The sequence below is a fragment of the Diadema setosum genome, chromosome 11 (genome assembly GCF_964275005.1).
Source record: "Diadema setosum chromosome 11, eeDiaSeto1, whole genome shotgun sequence".
Classification (NCBI taxonomy): domain Eukaryota; kingdom Metazoa; phylum Echinodermata; class Echinoidea; order Diadematoida; family Diadematidae; genus Diadema; species Diadema setosum.
This window is the reverse complement of record NC_092695.1, coordinates 27,645,308-27,662,987: the sequence shown is the minus strand read 5'-3', so window position 1 is coordinate 27,662,987 and position 17,680 is coordinate 27,645,308. Positions and strand designations below refer to the sequence as shown.

At 40.1% G+C, this 17,680-nt stretch overlaps 1 protein-coding gene across 1 annotated transcript in view; it reads left to right on the top strand.

The window, feature by feature from the left end:
* The window catches only part of LOC140234718 (cytoplasmic FMR1-interacting protein 2-like), a 46,448-nt gene extending 33,224 nt beyond the window's left edge, over positions 1 to 13,224 (top strand). The window contains exons 14-28 of the mRNA XM_072314752.1: positions 180 to 262; positions 707 to 780; positions 954 to 1,050; positions 1,853 to 1,929; positions 2,902 to 3,010; positions 3,966 to 4,085; positions 4,898 to 5,097; positions 5,759 to 5,846; positions 6,447 to 6,590; positions 7,260 to 7,350; positions 8,425 to 8,628; positions 9,980 to 10,074; positions 10,958 to 11,196; positions 11,833 to 11,980; positions 12,697 to 13,224. Of these exons, the coding sequence (XP_072170853.1) occupies positions 180 to 262; positions 707 to 780; positions 954 to 1,050; positions 1,853 to 1,929; positions 2,902 to 3,010; positions 3,966 to 4,085; positions 4,898 to 5,097; positions 5,759 to 5,846; positions 6,447 to 6,590; positions 7,260 to 7,350; positions 8,425 to 8,628; positions 9,980 to 10,074; positions 10,958 to 11,196; positions 11,833 to 11,980; positions 12,697 to 12,864 (1,937 nt within the window). The 3' untranslated portion in view covers positions 12,865 to 13,224. The remainder of the gene's footprint in view (positions 1 to 179; positions 263 to 706; positions 781 to 953; positions 1,051 to 1,852; positions 1,930 to 2,901; positions 3,011 to 3,965; positions 4,086 to 4,897; positions 5,098 to 5,758; positions 5,847 to 6,446; positions 6,591 to 7,259; positions 7,351 to 8,424; positions 8,629 to 9,979; positions 10,075 to 10,957; positions 11,197 to 11,832; positions 11,981 to 12,696) is intronic.
* The last annotated feature ends 4,456 nt before the right edge of the window (positions 13,225 to 17,680 follow it).

Genomic DNA, 17,680 nt, shown 5'->3' with positions numbered 1-17,680 from the left:
ATAAAACAAAGTTTGGACCTGCAAAATCATATTGTTACAAGAGGGTTTTAGTGCATATCTAACTTCCTCATAACGAGGTTCCACTGTACTACATATTGGCGTGATGCCAGGCAGGTGGAAAAATTTCTATTGAATGACATCTAGTCACATGTTCTTGTGTTTATCTTTGCTCCGTACAGAAACGTTACAACAGTGCTGTGACTTGTCTCAGCTGTGGTACAGAGAATTCTTCCTGGAGATGACGATGGGAGAACGCATTCAGGTAGCTCATCACTTTCATTTGATTTGACATGTATTTACTTCCATATATTTCTGATTTAGAACATCATAAAGTTTTACAAAGTTTGCATTAAATAAAAAAAAAGATTGTTCAATGTGACCTCAACCAAAATTAAAGGAATCTTTAAAAAATCTTCTTTCATAAATTTCTGATTTAGAACATCATAAAGTTTTAGTTTGCATAAAAAATTGTTCAATGTGGTCTCAACCAAAATTAAAGGAATCTTTAAAAATCTTCTTCTCTAGAAACAGAAGTGATAGAGCTAAGTTAATACTGTGAGTAAGTAAACCTGTTGCAAATATCACATCGGTCCCCAACAAAAAATTTTTGGCATGACCTACTTGACAGTTATGTGAGAATAGGTAGTATCTGAAAAATTGAATATTCTCAGTGTCTGATCTCGATTCTTCTCTCTTCTCGACCCAGTTTCCCATTGAGATGTCGATGCCCTGGATTCTCACTGATCACATCCTGGAGACCAAAGAACCCTCCATGATGGAGTAAGTACTGTAAAACATTATATTTTCGCGACATTAAATATTCATGAATTTGAGCTGGTGCCGTTTCTCGCTGCACGAAATTTTGTGCAAGTTGCCTCTAACATTAAATGGATACGATGCATGCTGCTTGTGAGTAGTCTTCATTCCTAAACTCTGTTTTGTCTCCTCTCTAGGTACATCCTGTACCCACTGGACCTGTACAGTGACAGTGCCCAGTATGCCCTGACCGAGTTCAAGAAGCAGTTCTTGTATGATGAGATTGAGGCAGAGGTGAGCAAGCCATGAATCCTAGGTCTGCTTGATCAAAACAACAACAGAAGCCCAAGTAAAAAAAAAAGTAAACTAAAAAAAAAAAAAAATGCACGAAACATTTGATTTGTCTCTGTGGAGACTAGGAAAAACAGGACAAACATTTGTAAGCCAAAGCTCTGACACTGGAGTTCTGACAAAGTACATGTCCCACATAGATACATATGTGTCAGTATTGATTAGTGTCCAGGGTTTGATTCAGACTGTGTGGGGATTTCCACCTTTTTCACTACCTAAATCTGGCCAGTCGCCCCTGAAATAAGGCTGTGTTTTACATCTGAATGGTAACTGATATGCTAGAGTATGCTTCCTAAGTGGGTGAAGATGACAGCTACCACTGTTAGAGAAATAGTATGAGGAGAGTTCCTATAATATGCTATCCCACTCACGACAGAGAGTACACTAAAACAGTGATTGTAGACATTAATGTCAATTGCCAATAATAGATTGCTAGGTTTTCATTACAAAAAAAAAAATACATATATATTTTTTTTACATTTTTCATTTTGCCAGTCCATTATTTTCTCTTTGTCGCATATTTACTCTTTTCTTTGTGTAAACACTATAAGAATTTTCATTGATTACATGAGATTTATCTAATTTCCATTTAAAGTTAGCAAAAAAAAAAAAAGAAAAGGAAAAAAGCAAATTCTCTATGCAGTAATTTTTTGTGTGATACTCCCTAACAGAGATTTTATACACTGCTGAAGTTGAAGTTAAAAACTTGTTGGCTTATCCTGTGTTCTCTTCCTTATCCATCTAGGTGAACCTGTGCTTTGATCAGCTGGTCTACAAACTCAGTGAACAGATCTTTGCCTACTACAAGGCTCTGGCAGCAAGGTGAGGGGAGATAAGCTGCTATATCTATTCCTCGCCCTATCATTCCGAATTCACAGCATACTAAGACACACTTTCTTATGTTTGTAATACTTGGTGTTTGTTCTTGATTCTTGTTGTCTGTCATTTTCATTGTCAATTGAGACACAATGTGTTGCTCCAAATAGACCAGTTCGTAGTTAGCGATGATTCAAATGATCCAAAATTTTAAACCATCCAAGCAAAACAGTTGTCAAGCTGGATATCTCCCACATTATCCAGCTTGCTTTCGTGTTAACAAGCTTTCTTGAATGTTCAGAAATTCTTTTTACTGCAGCATAAAGAGGCTGTTCAGGCACTGTCTATGACATTGCTCATTACAACTCTGTCCCATGTCCTTTTCCTCAGATGACCCTTTATCTGCTCATGGGCAGAATGTAGCTATGAACTGGCTTATTTATCACAGAATGTTAATAGTGGCATCTTCAGAATTATCACATCGCTCACTATATCTGTGACTTCTTTTCTCTCTTCTGTTCCCCAAGAGATAAGTATAAATTTTGTACAAAACACAGAGTCAAAATGGGTAGTATTATGGAGAAAGAATGCGGGGGCGCTGTGGCATAGTGGATAAGACTCCCGACTTCCAATCACAGGACCTGGGTTCAATTCCCGCCCAGTGCTTACGTCCTTAGACAAGATGTTTTTACCGACCATGTCCCTCTTGACCCGGGTGTATAAATGGGTACCTGGCAACGCTAGGGTAATAATGATAGCAGGGCCCTCTGGTAGAGCAGTGGCAACACTGAAGAGGCTACCCTGGATAAATAAAACCTTATTAGTAAAGTACACTGTCATTTGTTATACGACAGTCATTAGATTCACACATATCCTGTGACCAAAAAAATGAGGTGAGAGATGGTGTACCAATAATGATTGATCCTAAAGCTATCATTCATCCAATACCTCCCCTTTCTCTTCTTTCTGTTCACACAGCATTCTTCTGGACAAGCGCTTCAGGACAGAGTGTCAGAACTTTGGGATCCATATACCGTACCCCCCACCCAACCGCTACGAGACTCTTCTCAGACAAAGGCATCTACAGGTGAGAAGAGAGGTTTTTTTGACACCTTTTTCTTAATCCTTAAGATACCAAATTTACATACCTGACATAGCAGAGAATGTGCTAGGTTGGTTTCATTTGCTTGCAATCCATGTACACATAATGGTGAATGCACCAATTTATATGAGTGATCAAGGACAGTCGTGCTTCATTAAAACCTTCATGTGCACAGGCATGAATAGCTGAAACTTGCTGTGCTTTTACATTGGCATTAACTTAAAAATCCTGCAAACTTGACCTAGTTGTAAGCTAGGCGGCCCACTCAGGCTAACAACATGCCTGTCAGTCAGCAAAGAAAGCAGTCCAGTGAACGTGCCAATCACCGAACAATGCGCGTTGGAGGTTTGAGCCCTTGATATGTGATTCTCTCTCTTTTTTTTTTTATGTGACACGCCTCACAGTCTTTTCTCCATCAGTGCATTGCTTTCTCAGATAAACGTTGTATATGGGGTTTCTTCTTGGTACACCTAGAGTATAATCAAATTGGATTGGAACCTGTTAGCGCGAGAACAAAATGACACCTGCTGTTATGCATTCGTGATGTTTTAACAAGATTTATGCTTTTCACACTGGTAACTCAGATATTCACCTCACATCTTGTAAATGTATTAGTTACAATTGTTAGTGGTAATTTAACTGATATTTGGACTTGCATACTTATGAAAAAGCATACATTACCTGAAAAGCAGAAATTTGCTAAGGCACATGTTTGGGTTTTTACATGCATATGTAATGTGAATGTCAAACTCTACTTTTGATATCAGATGTATATTTATGCTGAGTATGTTGTATTGTTGTAATGAGAAAGAGCTGATAGTTCACCCTCAGACCCACATATGGCTTTATGTGAAGTACCAATACATGTTAGAGAAGTGACCAATGTTTTGTGTACTTTGAGTGTGTATACATTCCTGCCTTCTTTCTCCTCCTCATGTAGCTGCTGGGCCGATCGATTGACCTCAACCGACTCATCTCACAGCGCGTCCGAACTTCCCTGCAGCGCAGCCTGGATCTTGCCATTGCGCGCTTCGAGAGCAGCGACTTCACATCCATCGTGGTAAGTCATTCCACAGCAATGGCTGTTGTGGAACTGCACGTGCTGTAAATCTGCACAAGACGTCAAAGGGAGGTCGTAAGAGGAGACAAAAGTTTCAGTGTTCCACACAAGATCACAGTGCTCACTTCAGATATGTGTCACCAATTTGCATTACCTTCATTAATAGTTTTAACGCTGCTCTTCTAGAGGGCCCTACTTGTATAGCACCCCAGCATTGTTGATCAGGATGGCGAGGGACACTGTGCGTGGAGTGCATTGTCCCATGATGAGCAATCCAGGAAGGTGTTTATCCCTGGTACTGCTGTACCAGGGTCAAGAGAATTCTTTGCCCTACCTCGGGCCCCCAGTTGATGCAGTGTTCATGAAAAACTTAATTCTTAAAGAATCCAAGCAACTTACACAGCAGGGGACACTCACACTAGACAAAAATATGTGTAATAGTAAAACTTTTGACTAAGAAGGTTAAAGTCAATGAATGATAAAGGAAATATATCCTTCTTATAAATGCAGACTGGCAATTCTTATTAAGTAATGCAGAGATCAAGATAAAGACAAGCTAGTTATCAAGGAATTTGCAAAATGAGTTGAAAGTTAATGTTTTAGACTTGCTGAAAATTGGGTAACAGTATTGAAATAAAGGTTGACAATGCCATGTAGCTAGATTGGAAGAGAATGAAACCTGTTTATGAGTGAGTAATTGTTTTTCTTCCTGTATGATCAATCATTGTTTCGTGTGAGGTAAGATCAGGAACATTGGTAGTGGGATATTTGAATAAGTGGTTGTATGTTTTCTGTTCTTTTTTGACCCTCAGGAACTTGACCAGCTGATAGAGGTCAACCGATTGACCCATAACCTCCTGTCCAAGTTCCTGACCATGTCGGAGTTTGACTCCATGCTGCGAGAGGCCAACCACAACGTGATGGCGCCCTACGGCCGCATCACGCTCCACGTCTTCTGGGAGCTCTACTACGACTTCATCCCGAACTTCTGCTACAATGGCTCCACTGAGAGGTAGGCAGACCTCAAGTAGCCTCGGCAAAATAAAGATATGTGATTCAGCATTTTGTTTTTCTCTTCATACGGAATGTTAGATTTGAATTAGTGAATCCAATATGTGTCAAAGACAAAAGCTCAGCACAAATCATTCAAGGTTGCCACGTCAAAGCTACAGTCTAAATTGGTTATCTCAATGGCCTGGAGACAGAGTGGCAACCTGGTGGCAACTTGAGTCTCTGCTGGTTGCTAGCCAGGCTTCCAGGGAGTCATGGGAGAATCAAACAAGTTGGATATTTTTTGAGACTTTTCCCAGTTTGTAACACACAATCTTTTTTAGGGTGTTGCATACTTCTAGCACAATATCAGCATTCATGATTGAAGACATCATTCTCTCATTGTTTTGTGTATGATGATATCAGCTCTTAGACTTTGACGTGAGATAATCAGAAACTGCCATTTTATGATGAATTATGAAAAAAGAAGGTAAATTGATGAAAGTAAATGATGAATATTTGTTTGTGAATAGCTGATGAACAGTCATTCAAATGATCCTGTTCCTGATTTCATGCAGTAGAAGAGAAATAGTAGCAAACTTTATGGAGGAGTCTTATATGTGATGTAATGTGAGATGCTGATATGCCAAACGTGATCTACTTGTGTTTTGTTTTCCATGCAGGTACGTACGGACCAAGCTGTCCTTCATCGACCCTCCAAGCAGGGACAAGCCTCCTACTGCTGCACCGTCCTACCTCTTTGGCTCCAAGGTGAGCGTTTACTGGATGTGGGGAGACAAAGATGACAGATGGGGGGGGGGGGGGGGGAACTTGGAGCAGTGCACTTTTCAAGAAATGCTTTTTGTGCTTGAATATAGCGTGGGTCATGTTGGAAATGAAGTCTGTTGTGTGTTGCAGAAAAGCAAGATAATTTTAGAAATGGGAGAGATGTGATATAGCAGCTATGATCAGTTGTACCATCTGATAATATGAATCTTTTTGTGTTATATACAAAGCCGAATCACATGAAGCTTTGTACTGTATAGACATAAACATGCATTTTGAATAAGATATTACACCCCTATGATCTTGTACTGCTAGTAATACCTCTAACTAGGTCCAACTTGTGCTGTTATATATGCTGTGTTTTTGTGTTTCAGCTGAGTTAGTGAGTTAGAATGAAAAATAAAAACTTAATATCCTGGTCCATAGGTTGCGAACCTTGAAGAACTGTACAGAATCAGTGCATGATGTCATCTGTACTTTTTTCATGGTTCTCCTCCTTGTTACTAAACCACTGGACTTAAATGACAAAAGGTCATAATATATGTTTATGATGTGTGATTTTGACATGTCTTTTGTCCCTGGTAGGCCCTGAACAATGCCTACAGCCGGGTGAACAGTCTCTACACCTCGTTCGTTGGCATCCCCCACATACGATGCATGGTGCGCCTCCTGGAGTACCAGGGCATTGCTGTCATCATGGAGGAACTGCTGAAGATTGTCAAGGGCTTGGTGAGTCACCATGATCGCATGTCCTCTCTTCTTTCACCTTAAACATTAATTTTTTTCTTGTACGATGCAATGTGATGGTCTTCTGGTATTCCTTTTTGACTTTTGAAGGTTGTGGGTTCATGCCCGGGCTGATACATCACCAATAATTTGAATTCTGGACATTCCTTTATCCACAATCCATGATCTGAAATGCCTCATTTCAACCGAGAGTACGTAGGCACTTTGTAAGAATTCAATTCATCCAAGGTGCTTGTGAAATACCAGCCTGCAATGAGAGCTCTATATGAGCTTGACATGATATTTATGTCATATGGAACTACAAGTAAAATACTTTGGTATTACCCAAAAGGGGGGGGGGGGGGGGATATACAGTGCTTTGAGTGGGTGTTTTAGTGTACAGGACAAAAAGAATTCCACATTAGATACATGGTATATTATAGTCCATTTATCTCAGTTTTGTTACCTTGAACATTACTCTTTATCCACTTCATCATGTTTCAGCTAAAGAGCATCACAGTTGTGCCTAAAAACATGACATGTGACTATCTGAAAGTAAACTGCTGCCACACACTTCTTCAGGCTTTTGAAATGATCTCTTCCATCCTTATCCCACCCGTCCATATTGTGGTTTAACCTCTGTTATGCCAATAATTGACTCCAACCTTGCAGCTCCAGAACACCATCCTCCAGTACACCAAGGTGCTGATTGAGGTCATGCCCCGGAAGTGCAAACTGCCAAAGTACGAGTACGGCACCAAAGGTATGTTCCACCTTTGTAACGCTCTTCCAAAAATCGTGGTATGCAGTGTGTTTGTGTGTGTTTATTTCACTCTGTGTGGATCTGATTCATTATAATGTTTTTGTGATCAATTAGAGTACCTGTAGTTCGACAAGGAGTTTGAAATCACTTGTACTAAATTCATTGGAAATTAGATACAAAGTGCACTTATGATAGGTATGGAGGAGGTGAAAAATGCAAGGCTGTTTAACTTCCCATAATGCAGTACTGTCTTTTTCAATGGAGGCCATATCATGAGCCTGTTTTTTTTTTTTTTTTTTTTTTGTTCTTCTTTGCTTTATGCCTCATTCATGGCAACATCATTATTCTCAGCTACTCCTTTGACATTTATAGTTGTTGTCTCTTACTTCATTGTTATTATACTATTGTGACATCATAAATGGTTGTAGATGTAACCCTGAGAAAGGGCAGTACATGGAATTAACCAAAACTGTGACTTTATAAAGGGATGGTACAGTATTGGTGGAGATGAGAATTGGGCTTTTAACTTTTTGCGAGATACCAAGAAAACACTTGTGAAATAGTACCGAGCATACCATTTTAAGAGGAATTCAAAGTTTATTTGATGAAAATCGGGTTTGGAATGACTGAAACATCAAAATAGACAGTAAAACAAAACGATCGTAATAAAATGTGGGTCCCACACTTATTAGAATCGCTCTGTTTTGGATATCTCAGCCATTTCAAAACCAATTTTCATCAAATAAACGTTGAATTCCTCACGAAATTACATGCTCTTTCATATTTCATAAGAGGTTTCTCATCATCTCACCAAAAATGTTAAAAACCTGAAATTAGGTCTCAACCAAAACTATACGATCCCTTTAAAGACTTAGTTTGTAATCAGGGAATGGATTGTGTAATATTGCTCTTACAGTTTCTTCTGTATCTACATAAATATATGTGGAAACTTTCCTTTTATACTCAGCTCCCCTTGTACACCATACTACCCCTGTCTGCTGCCCTCAAATATTTGTCACCATACATGTCTATGTTGCCACAATTGTTCTCTCCCTCCCTGAAAACTTTTGCCAGGTGTGGTAGCCTACTACTCTGCGCATCTCCAGGACATCGCCCAGTACCCCGACCTCAAGGTCAACCTCTTCCGCAACTTCCAGGAAGTGGGCAACACCATCATCTTCTTCCGCCTCATTGAGCAGGCGCTGGCGGTGGAAGAGGTGTGCGACCTCCTGCACGCCTCCCCCTTCCAGAAGATCATCCCCAAGCCCCACATCAAGCGTGAGTAGAAGGGGGTGCCTTCACTACGACATTCAAACTTGATAATTACCAAATGGCAAAAAATTCCTCAACTTTGTTGAGGGTCTCTAGCAGAACATGTCTCTTTATTTCAAAGATTGGAGTGGTACAATGAAAGCAAAAATTTTCGTTTATTTTACGTGACAGGAAACTAGCGCAAAAATGAAAGCATGCCAATTTCATGCTTGTTAGAAGTAATATCATTCTATATCATTCATCTCATGCATGCATATTGTAGTGGTATTACTATTATGTTAGTTGTAGTTTCTTCATGTTCGCTAGTTCTGTAATGCAATTTAATTTGCTGTCGTAATGCGGATCGGTTACCTTTTACCGTACCATATGCTGCCAAAGCCCTTAACAGAATGTTTTATGTATTTTTTTATGTATTATCATTATTATTTTTTTTTTATTTGTGAAGAGAAGTGGGAATTGCCTGAATACACAAAACACTTTCATCAAAAAATCTCTTGTGATTTTTTTCATCAAAAAATCTCTATGTGACCTGCCATATTTGCAGCAGACACGAAACCTTATCTCTTCTTGCATACACACTGATCCAAGGATCAATTTGTTAACTAGAAAAGCACTCAGAGAGCACAGACCTCCTCCAAGCCAGCAACTCATTTTCACCCCAGGCTGGTACCCTTACACACATGCAATTTCCCAAAATAGAAGTCTTTTGTTTACGTCATTGCACAGCGCCTTGCCCGAGCAGAGCACGCGATTTAGTGTGCGTATGTAAACCTCCAGTACGCGCAGCTTGAACCCTAAGTTTGTTGACCTTATATGCCAAAAGATGAAAAATCCTTCAAAAATCCATAAAAATTCCTGGATCACTAACAAAATTGAATGAGTTGTTCCTTGTGCCAATATCGACTTTTTATGCAAGTTTCATTTTAATCCGTACACAAGTTTTTGAGTTATTTTGCAAACAGACAAACCAATGCCAATGATCACTTAACCTCCTCCTTCCTTGGCGGAGGTAATAACAGTAGTGTGGTATCCCATGAGCTGGCCAAACCATGCCACAATATCTATCATGCATTTGCCATATGCGCGGGACACTACAGTAATAGCCAATCGTGCTGCCAAGTCAAATTGGTGTACATAGAGTTTCATAAATGATGTAATAAAACATAGGCCCTTGAAATGTGTGAAAGGCAAATAATGTGATCGATACAAATAATGCAACCAGCAGGAGAGACCAGATAATTGTTCCAACTACATAGTTTAACAAATATGCATCAGACCCTTATTATTGCAGCAACATCAAGAGTAAAAGTATTTAACATGATTTTTCTTCTGATCTGGTTTGTGTGTTTCCTTCCAGCTGGTGAGAAACTAGAGGCCAAAATCAAACGCTTGGAGGTCAACTTTGGTCCCCTTCATATCGTCCCAGTGATTGAGAAACTTGGCTCACAAGAAGTAAGTTCCTGGACCCCTCAGCTTGTATGGTAGCCTTCACAAGCAAAGTGCAGTTAAGATGAGATCATGGAATCTGGGCCGTGTTACATAAAAACTCAACATTGCTGCGCAGTTGCAGTTATTGTAACTGTCTGTCGTTGTAATAGCCAAATATTTCTCCCTATTTGCTCTTGTAGATATGTGGATAATATCAGTGGTAACTTGACAGTAATTGTACCGTGGGACCCTTGTCTAGTGTAAAGTGCTTGTATTTGTGTGATGCCAATACCCATGATTATCTAAGGCACAGTGCCTCACATATCGGTATAACCATGTAAAACACAGTTATAGTGGGCATCTGTGCAGAATAGGGAATACGGATGTAATGTAGTGTTAACCGTGGAGGAACAGTTGTGTTTAGCTAGCCTCTGTTTTTGACATTTAGACATTCAGATCAAGATGGTAAATTGGAAATGATATGTGATACTCTGTTTTATGACTGCTGATCTATTGATTGGCATGTTTTCCCTTTGCTGGTTTTTAATGCCTCCGTCGCAGTGTCCCTTGAGGCATTATATTTTTGCTTTGTCTGTCCGTCTGTCCTTCTGTCCTTCCATCTGTAATCAATTTTGTGGATAATAAACATTAAAGTGTCTGAGGTATCTACATTGTAAATGAAACTTAGCTTATTATGCTGTGTATTAAACTGCTCCATACAGGAACTTGGTGGCCTGTGTACTAAGTCTATGGGAATTTCACAATTCAGTATGAAATGGGTTAAACACACATACACACACACACAAGAAAAAAAAAATGGCTTCTATATGCATCATTGTACAATGTGTCAGTCCTCACACATCACTTCACAAAACCCATTCCAATCGTCTTGAACGTACTTTTCCAGCAACTGGCCGATACGAGGGAAGGTGACCTCCTGACCCGCGAGAGGCTGTGCTGCGGCCTCAGCATGTTTGAGGTGGTGCTCTCCCGCATCCGCAGCTTCCTCGACGACCCCGTCTGGTCCGGGGAAGAGCCCATCAATGGGGTGATGAATATTGATGAGTGCACCGAGTTCCACCGGCTCTGGAGCGCCATCCAGTTCGTCTACAGCCTGCCCCTCAAGGAGAACAACTTCACCCCAGAGTAAGGCATACACACACCCATTGGTTCTTCTTTCTCTTTATAGGAGCACTGTTGTCTAGTGGTATAGGGCTGTTGACTTTTGTAATGTAAAGGTCCCGAGTTCAAGTCCTGGCTAGGAACATACACCTGTAGACAAGATGCAATATCCCACATGATATGCACTCTTGGTTCAGATATGTCTAAATATGTTGTATCTGGCAATGCAAGGGTAAAGACAATGACAAAGGTCCAGTGGGAGAGAACAGTGCTTACACTGAAGAGGCTTTCCTGGTTGTATAAGAACTCTGTTATTATCATTGTCTCTGTACTTCTTCTATTTTGCTGATGAGAGGAAGATAGGAAACATAGTTTATGGACAATGTTGATCCAATTTCTTTTGAAATGTCTGGTTCCATACAAACTTATAAATACTGAAATATTGATTCAGACCCTTTTGGTGTGTAGAATATTATAGAAAGTCACCAAGTAATGTTCATCATCACTGACTACTAGGAGATAGCTTGCTTACGCAGTCTGTGGAATTAGTGCCTTTCTGGTTCTGAAGTCTTCTTGCCGATGACTTTAACTGCCACCAAATTGATCCAGAACTTTGTGTCATGTAGGAGTTATCTTATGTACACCTTTCCGCCAATGCAGGGAGAGCTACGGTGAGGGTCTGAATTGGGCGGGGTGCACGCTGATCACCCTCCTGGACCAGCAGAAGAGGTTCGAGGCCCTGGACTTCAGCTACCACATCCTGAAGATCAACAAGGTGGACAATGTCAGTGAAGACATCAACGGCATTGTGAGTAGACAAGCCCTCTGCTCTGGTCTCTGCTCCTTGTGTGATGAGAGACCAATATTTTCTGAGAGTGATTAACAGGAGCAGTGTTTCTATTCTATACTGTAAAATCAGAAACATTTCCAGCACAAAACTTTCACCAAATGGAGCGGAGGGCCTCTTCCGCGGCATGAAACTTACGTGAATCTCCTCTGGCATTGAATGCATTGTGTAGACAAACACATTCACATGCATTTGACTTCCCCAAATTTTGGCTCCTCATGAAATTTGTTAAAGTTTCATCCTCGGGAAATTGACTGGTTTTACAGTTTCGCATCTTTGCCAGAGTGCCTCGGTAGAAAAGCATGTAATGTTACACGACTTTTACTTGGCTGTGTACAGTCGTCAATGGGGTTCGGCCAGTGATTACCAGCAATTTTTCCTGCTGTTTGTTGATTAAACTAATAAGATTTTTTTTGGTAATGCTTTATTTACTTTTTAAGATGAAAGTCTGTCATCTCCATGGTGATGCTGCACCATGATCTTTATTGTATATTGTGATGACATTAAAAAACTTTGTCTTCCAAACTAAACCCAGTCTATCTTCAAACCCTGCGATGTTGCTTTGAAAACAAAGACATTGTCAAATACTGTCATTGTTGTTGCGAGACTGAACTGAAGATTACGACATGTTTTTACAATGGTTCCTCTTCTACTTTTACGTTTGCCCCCCTCTGCAGCCGGTCGGCAGGCTGGTGGACCGCATCAGGAAGTACCAGATCCTGAACGGGCAGATCTTTGCCGTCCTCAACAAGTACCTGAGGGCAGGGGAAGGGGAGAGCCCCCCGGTGGAGCAGATCCGATGCTACAAGCCCCCCATCCACCAGTCTGTCATGGATGGCATGTGAAGGCTCACCCAACATCATCAAGGGACTCTGTGAATGAAGAGTTTTATCGCAAAAAGGAGCTAACTCCGTTCTTGTCGACTTCGAATATTTGCAATGAGAGCTGCTTATGAGACAAATCAAATAATGGGAAATGTGGGATGTTCCTAATTATAACGTCAAAAATACTCCTTATTATGTTACAAGTGAGGTATCACTGGAAAAGTTTCATTTTGCTCTATCTAATGATCGACCTTCTGTAAAATGTTTCAAAATGGGGCTTTTAGCCCATGTTGTGATGAAACTCTTCAAAAACAGACATCCAGGCAACTGACATGAGACTGAAGGAGAGTGCTGTAGACAGAGAGAGACAGACACACAGACAGACAGACAGGCAGACAGACAGAATGAGAGAGGGGGATAGAAATTGATCGAGAGGGTGAGACATGAGTGCAAGAGCAAGAGAAAGGGAGAGGGAATGTCGTGTGTAAGATTCAAGGTTTTCAAGCTTGCGCAAGAAAAAGAGGAAGAGGTATAGACAGCTAGACATATATGAGAGAGAGGAAAATGACGAGAGTTTGTCACGCATTGAGTGATAGAGAAAGAAACTAAGGTAAATGCTGTGCCCTCTTCATTTACCTATATATGTCAGAAATATTGGCCAGTGGTCATCATCCCGGTCATCTTTGTCCAGTGATCTTTGGGTTGGATATGTTTTGTTTATAAACAGTTTCCTTTTGGTTCTGCTTGTGAACTGATTTCTTTTAGACAGGTCATGAATGATGGAAGATCTCAACTAGACTTGGCCAGAGTTAGTGTAGAGGAGAGGGGATGGCAAGGTGGCAATGCAGAGTCGTTGAATTTTTTTTTTTAAGTAGTGTTGTCAGATTGAATAGTCTCTATTGCAAGTTTACTGCAGGTTTTTAATTTGTTAGTGTGAGACCAGCTGCGCAGAGTTGGTAAATGCATGTAGGATGGAAGACAGTCATTCCAAGCGCTAGGTTACAGTTTGCATTTTGTTAGGCATTCTTCTTTCCTTTGAGTCGGTTACGACTGATTTCTGCAGATGATGTTCCACAAAGACGCATAATGAACTTAATGACCTGTTGCTAGGTGATGGAAACAGGGTGGGGCAAATGCATGTGATTGGCAGGTACTGGCCTAGTCTCCGCATGAGACTTTTTGTTGCACCATCATTACCCACTGTATGTCTTAGAATTGCATTTAAAAGTGTTATCAAAAGCAAAAGTGATAAAATTAGAAGAGAGACTGAGGTAAGACTATGTCTTTAATGCCTATGGGCTGTGAGCTTGCCAAGTGATTTATTTGCAAGCATGTGAGACTGTTAAAGAGGTTGATTGTAACCTAGGACCAAACTCATTGATGTGACGCAGTGCTGAGTAAACAAGACTAGGAAATTGTTTGAGTACAGAGATGAGCTGAGAGTTCTTGCATTCAGGGTCTTGTCCACAGGGTATGTGCATGTAAGAGTAGAAAACCTCCATAGCCCTTCATTCACCACAAACCCATGCACCCTGTATTTATTCGTCACGGTCGTGTGGTAAGAAAGTTCCGTGTGTCGTTCCCACCCAACTGAATTTCGAGACCCCAGTGCATTTGTACAACATGCTATAGGACCCATTGTTTGGCTTTTTTTGTTGTTGTTGTTAAATATGCAATTTGCATTTCCCATCTATTGATTATTTGTAGATGCATTAGACCCGTCTGTTTTGTCCTAAAATATACGATACACTGAGTATAAATTCAGAAGAATAGGAATATTTATCTGTACATGATTTGTCTAAACATAGTACTATGTAACAAAGAAATGCCTTCGGTAAAATATAGCGTTCACTTTGATCTATACAGTGCACTATGTAATTCATTGTATCAGGCAACGACATGTTTGATAATTGTTGCGCATTGGTCCAGTTGGTTCTTCTTATCAATTGAGGGCATTCCTATTTAAAATGTGTCATGCCAAATAAGAAATGGAGAAAGGAATCCTCTGACAGTCTCATTATTATTCATCAAAATATATTGTCGGTATTAGCCACCGACCCAACAGTTGCGATAGACTTGATAATATATAGGAGGTGTCGTGGCCGAGTGGGTAAGGGCACTCGTTTCTGAATCACATGGGTGTGGTTTGGGTTCGTGGGTTCAAGCACCATGAAGCCCGACACGTTTGCCCTTCAGCAAGGCACTTTATCCACATTGCTGCTCTCTACCCAGGAGTATAAATGGGTACCCGGTAGGATGAGAATGTTAATGTTGGTTTATCAGCATGTGCGCGCCTCTAAAATGGTGACTGGCTGGAATGCTCCCCAGGGAGTGGAGAGTAAGCACTGTCAGTGCTGGTTGGAAATAATGTATCCAGACACCGGGGTAATAATAGTATGTAGGCGCTTTGAGCACTCTACAGTGGATTTAGCGCAATATGAATTCATATTATTATTATTATTATTATTATATATTATAGTGCCTATGCAATCAGACCAGATGTATATGGAGAATGACCCCTCGTTTTAATGCTGCAGGATTGTGTCTGTCAAGTCATATTCAAAAGTGTGATCCATGATCTCATTGGCTTGTAATTCATAGTTCTAATGTGTATCATTCACATGGTTATGTAATCCAGTAAGATTGAATATCTCTGTACAGAAATCCCGATAAGACTGTGGGATGTAACGGGCGGGTTAATAAAAGTGGCGTTGAAAAAAGGGGTCACCTGTGAATTGTTGCAAAGTATTTTCTCACGCTCCGAGGCCGTCCCTTTAGCCGAAGGGAATTGGTGTTGCGAGTGCAGTCCACATTAGTTGTACAGTGTAAATTTCTGTGGACAAAGCTTTTCGTAATCAGTAGTAATGTCGGACGCTTGGAAGGCTTCTCGGTGCGCTTGCTACTCACTGCCTCGCAGTCGTGGTCATACTGCGGACTTTATGTTCCGCTTGTCGGGCACTCTAAGGCGGCAGAAACTTGGAGAGCAATCACTGAATACTGTACAGCGCACTCAATATTGTTATAATCATCATGTCGTAGTAATTGTAAAAATATGTAACCCACATAAGAATCTTTATGATTATGTCATTTATTTGATTACATGATGGTATGTAAATCTTTAAGTTTGAATGTGTGCTGCCCACTTTGTAAAAGATTGTAATTGGATAAGAAAAAAAAAAGTGGATGATTTGCAAAATTACAGCATGGATTATGAATTGAAAGTCAAAACCATTTATCATGCTGGCAACATCAATTATAGATTATTTATTGTGCACACTTCATAGAAGTAATTTGAAAATTCACAGTATGCAAAGTGGAATATTTCAGTTATAGTCGTCGAGTCCTTTGTTTTGCAATGTCGAGTATGATCTGTAAATAGTTGTGTGCTCTTCAAGATTACATGTAGCATCAGCTGTTTTGACAATTTCTTAGTAATTTTTGTCCTATGTGGTCTAAGCTCTCCTACCCCTCTTGGATTTTTTTTTCCAAGATGTGCAGATAATTATTGAACTTTTGACATCAGGCACTTTACTCATTAGTCAGGATCCCTGACTGGAGAAAATTTTTCTTTTGCAGGAATTTTCCTCCATCCTGTGCCTGGTAAGTCCAGGCGTGTGCATCCTCTATTAAACACGTTCATATGGGAATTGGAACTGCATGATAAAGCTTTCTATCGTACATCAAATGCATGGGATTGATTCAGCATTGTGGCATGTTCAAAGCAACACGTGCTGTGCTGAATTGAGTATGCCAAGAATCATAAATTTCCCCCAAGTGTTATAAATGGTCATCAATCATTTTTTTTTTTTTTTTCCATTGTAAAAAATTTTTGGGCAAAGAACGTGGACCTCTCCATTCCCTGTGACTTGTCTGAGCAAGAATTTTCATCAGTGCAAATATGAATGTACATGGAATATGTATGATATAAAAGGCATCATTGTTAGTGTACTGTAGTAAACACCAGTTTAGTTTGATGGCCCTCAGAGTTTGAAATTGTCGTCTTGATGTTGGCGCAGTGGGAATAGTTAGTGATAGAATGAAAGATTCTCTTTCTTCTCAAATTTCTGAACCTCTGTGGCATGCGTAGGAGATTCTTTCTAAAAAGTGTAGGGGGATTGCTTTGAAATTTGTGTTCTGTTGTGGTTCCGCATGAAGTATGCATCCACTTCGTGTTGTGATGAAACGCTGATGTTGCTACAAACGTCAGAATGATGCTGTTGGGTTGAAATAACTGGAGGAGCAGTTTAACACTTGCCAACGTTTTATGTTGGTCTTCAGTTTGACACTGAATGTTGCATTGTTACTCTCGTGATGTATCTGTGTGTTAAAGTATAAGTGTGTATAAATGCCGTGTAGAGTTTAATCTATTTACGTAACATTATTTCCAGTGGCAAGAAGAAAATCCAACAGTACATTTGTTAGGATAGTGTGGATTTAAAGATGCTGTTCTTCATTCAAGAGGCTCCCATTCTAGAACCACAAGTAATTTTGGCCGCAGCAATTTTTAGCATCAATACTCCACGGGATATATCCGGACAAAAAAATCATTGAATTATTATGCCATGTTGGCACTCAATCTTTGAATGATAATGAATGGCCTTGCATGTAAAGTTCAATCTTCTTTATGAGCCATTGTAGACATTTTACAGTAATTTATTATTGCTTACCCTTAGTCCGTTGTCCATCTTCTTCCACTGTTGGTTTTCTGGATTTTATTTTTGCCAAGCATTCTTCCATTATCTAACCCTCCATATCTTTGTAAAGCTTTTGTGTGTAATGCAATATCCAACGAGTACACATTAGTGTAGCTAACAAGGAGAAACGGTGTAGAAACTAA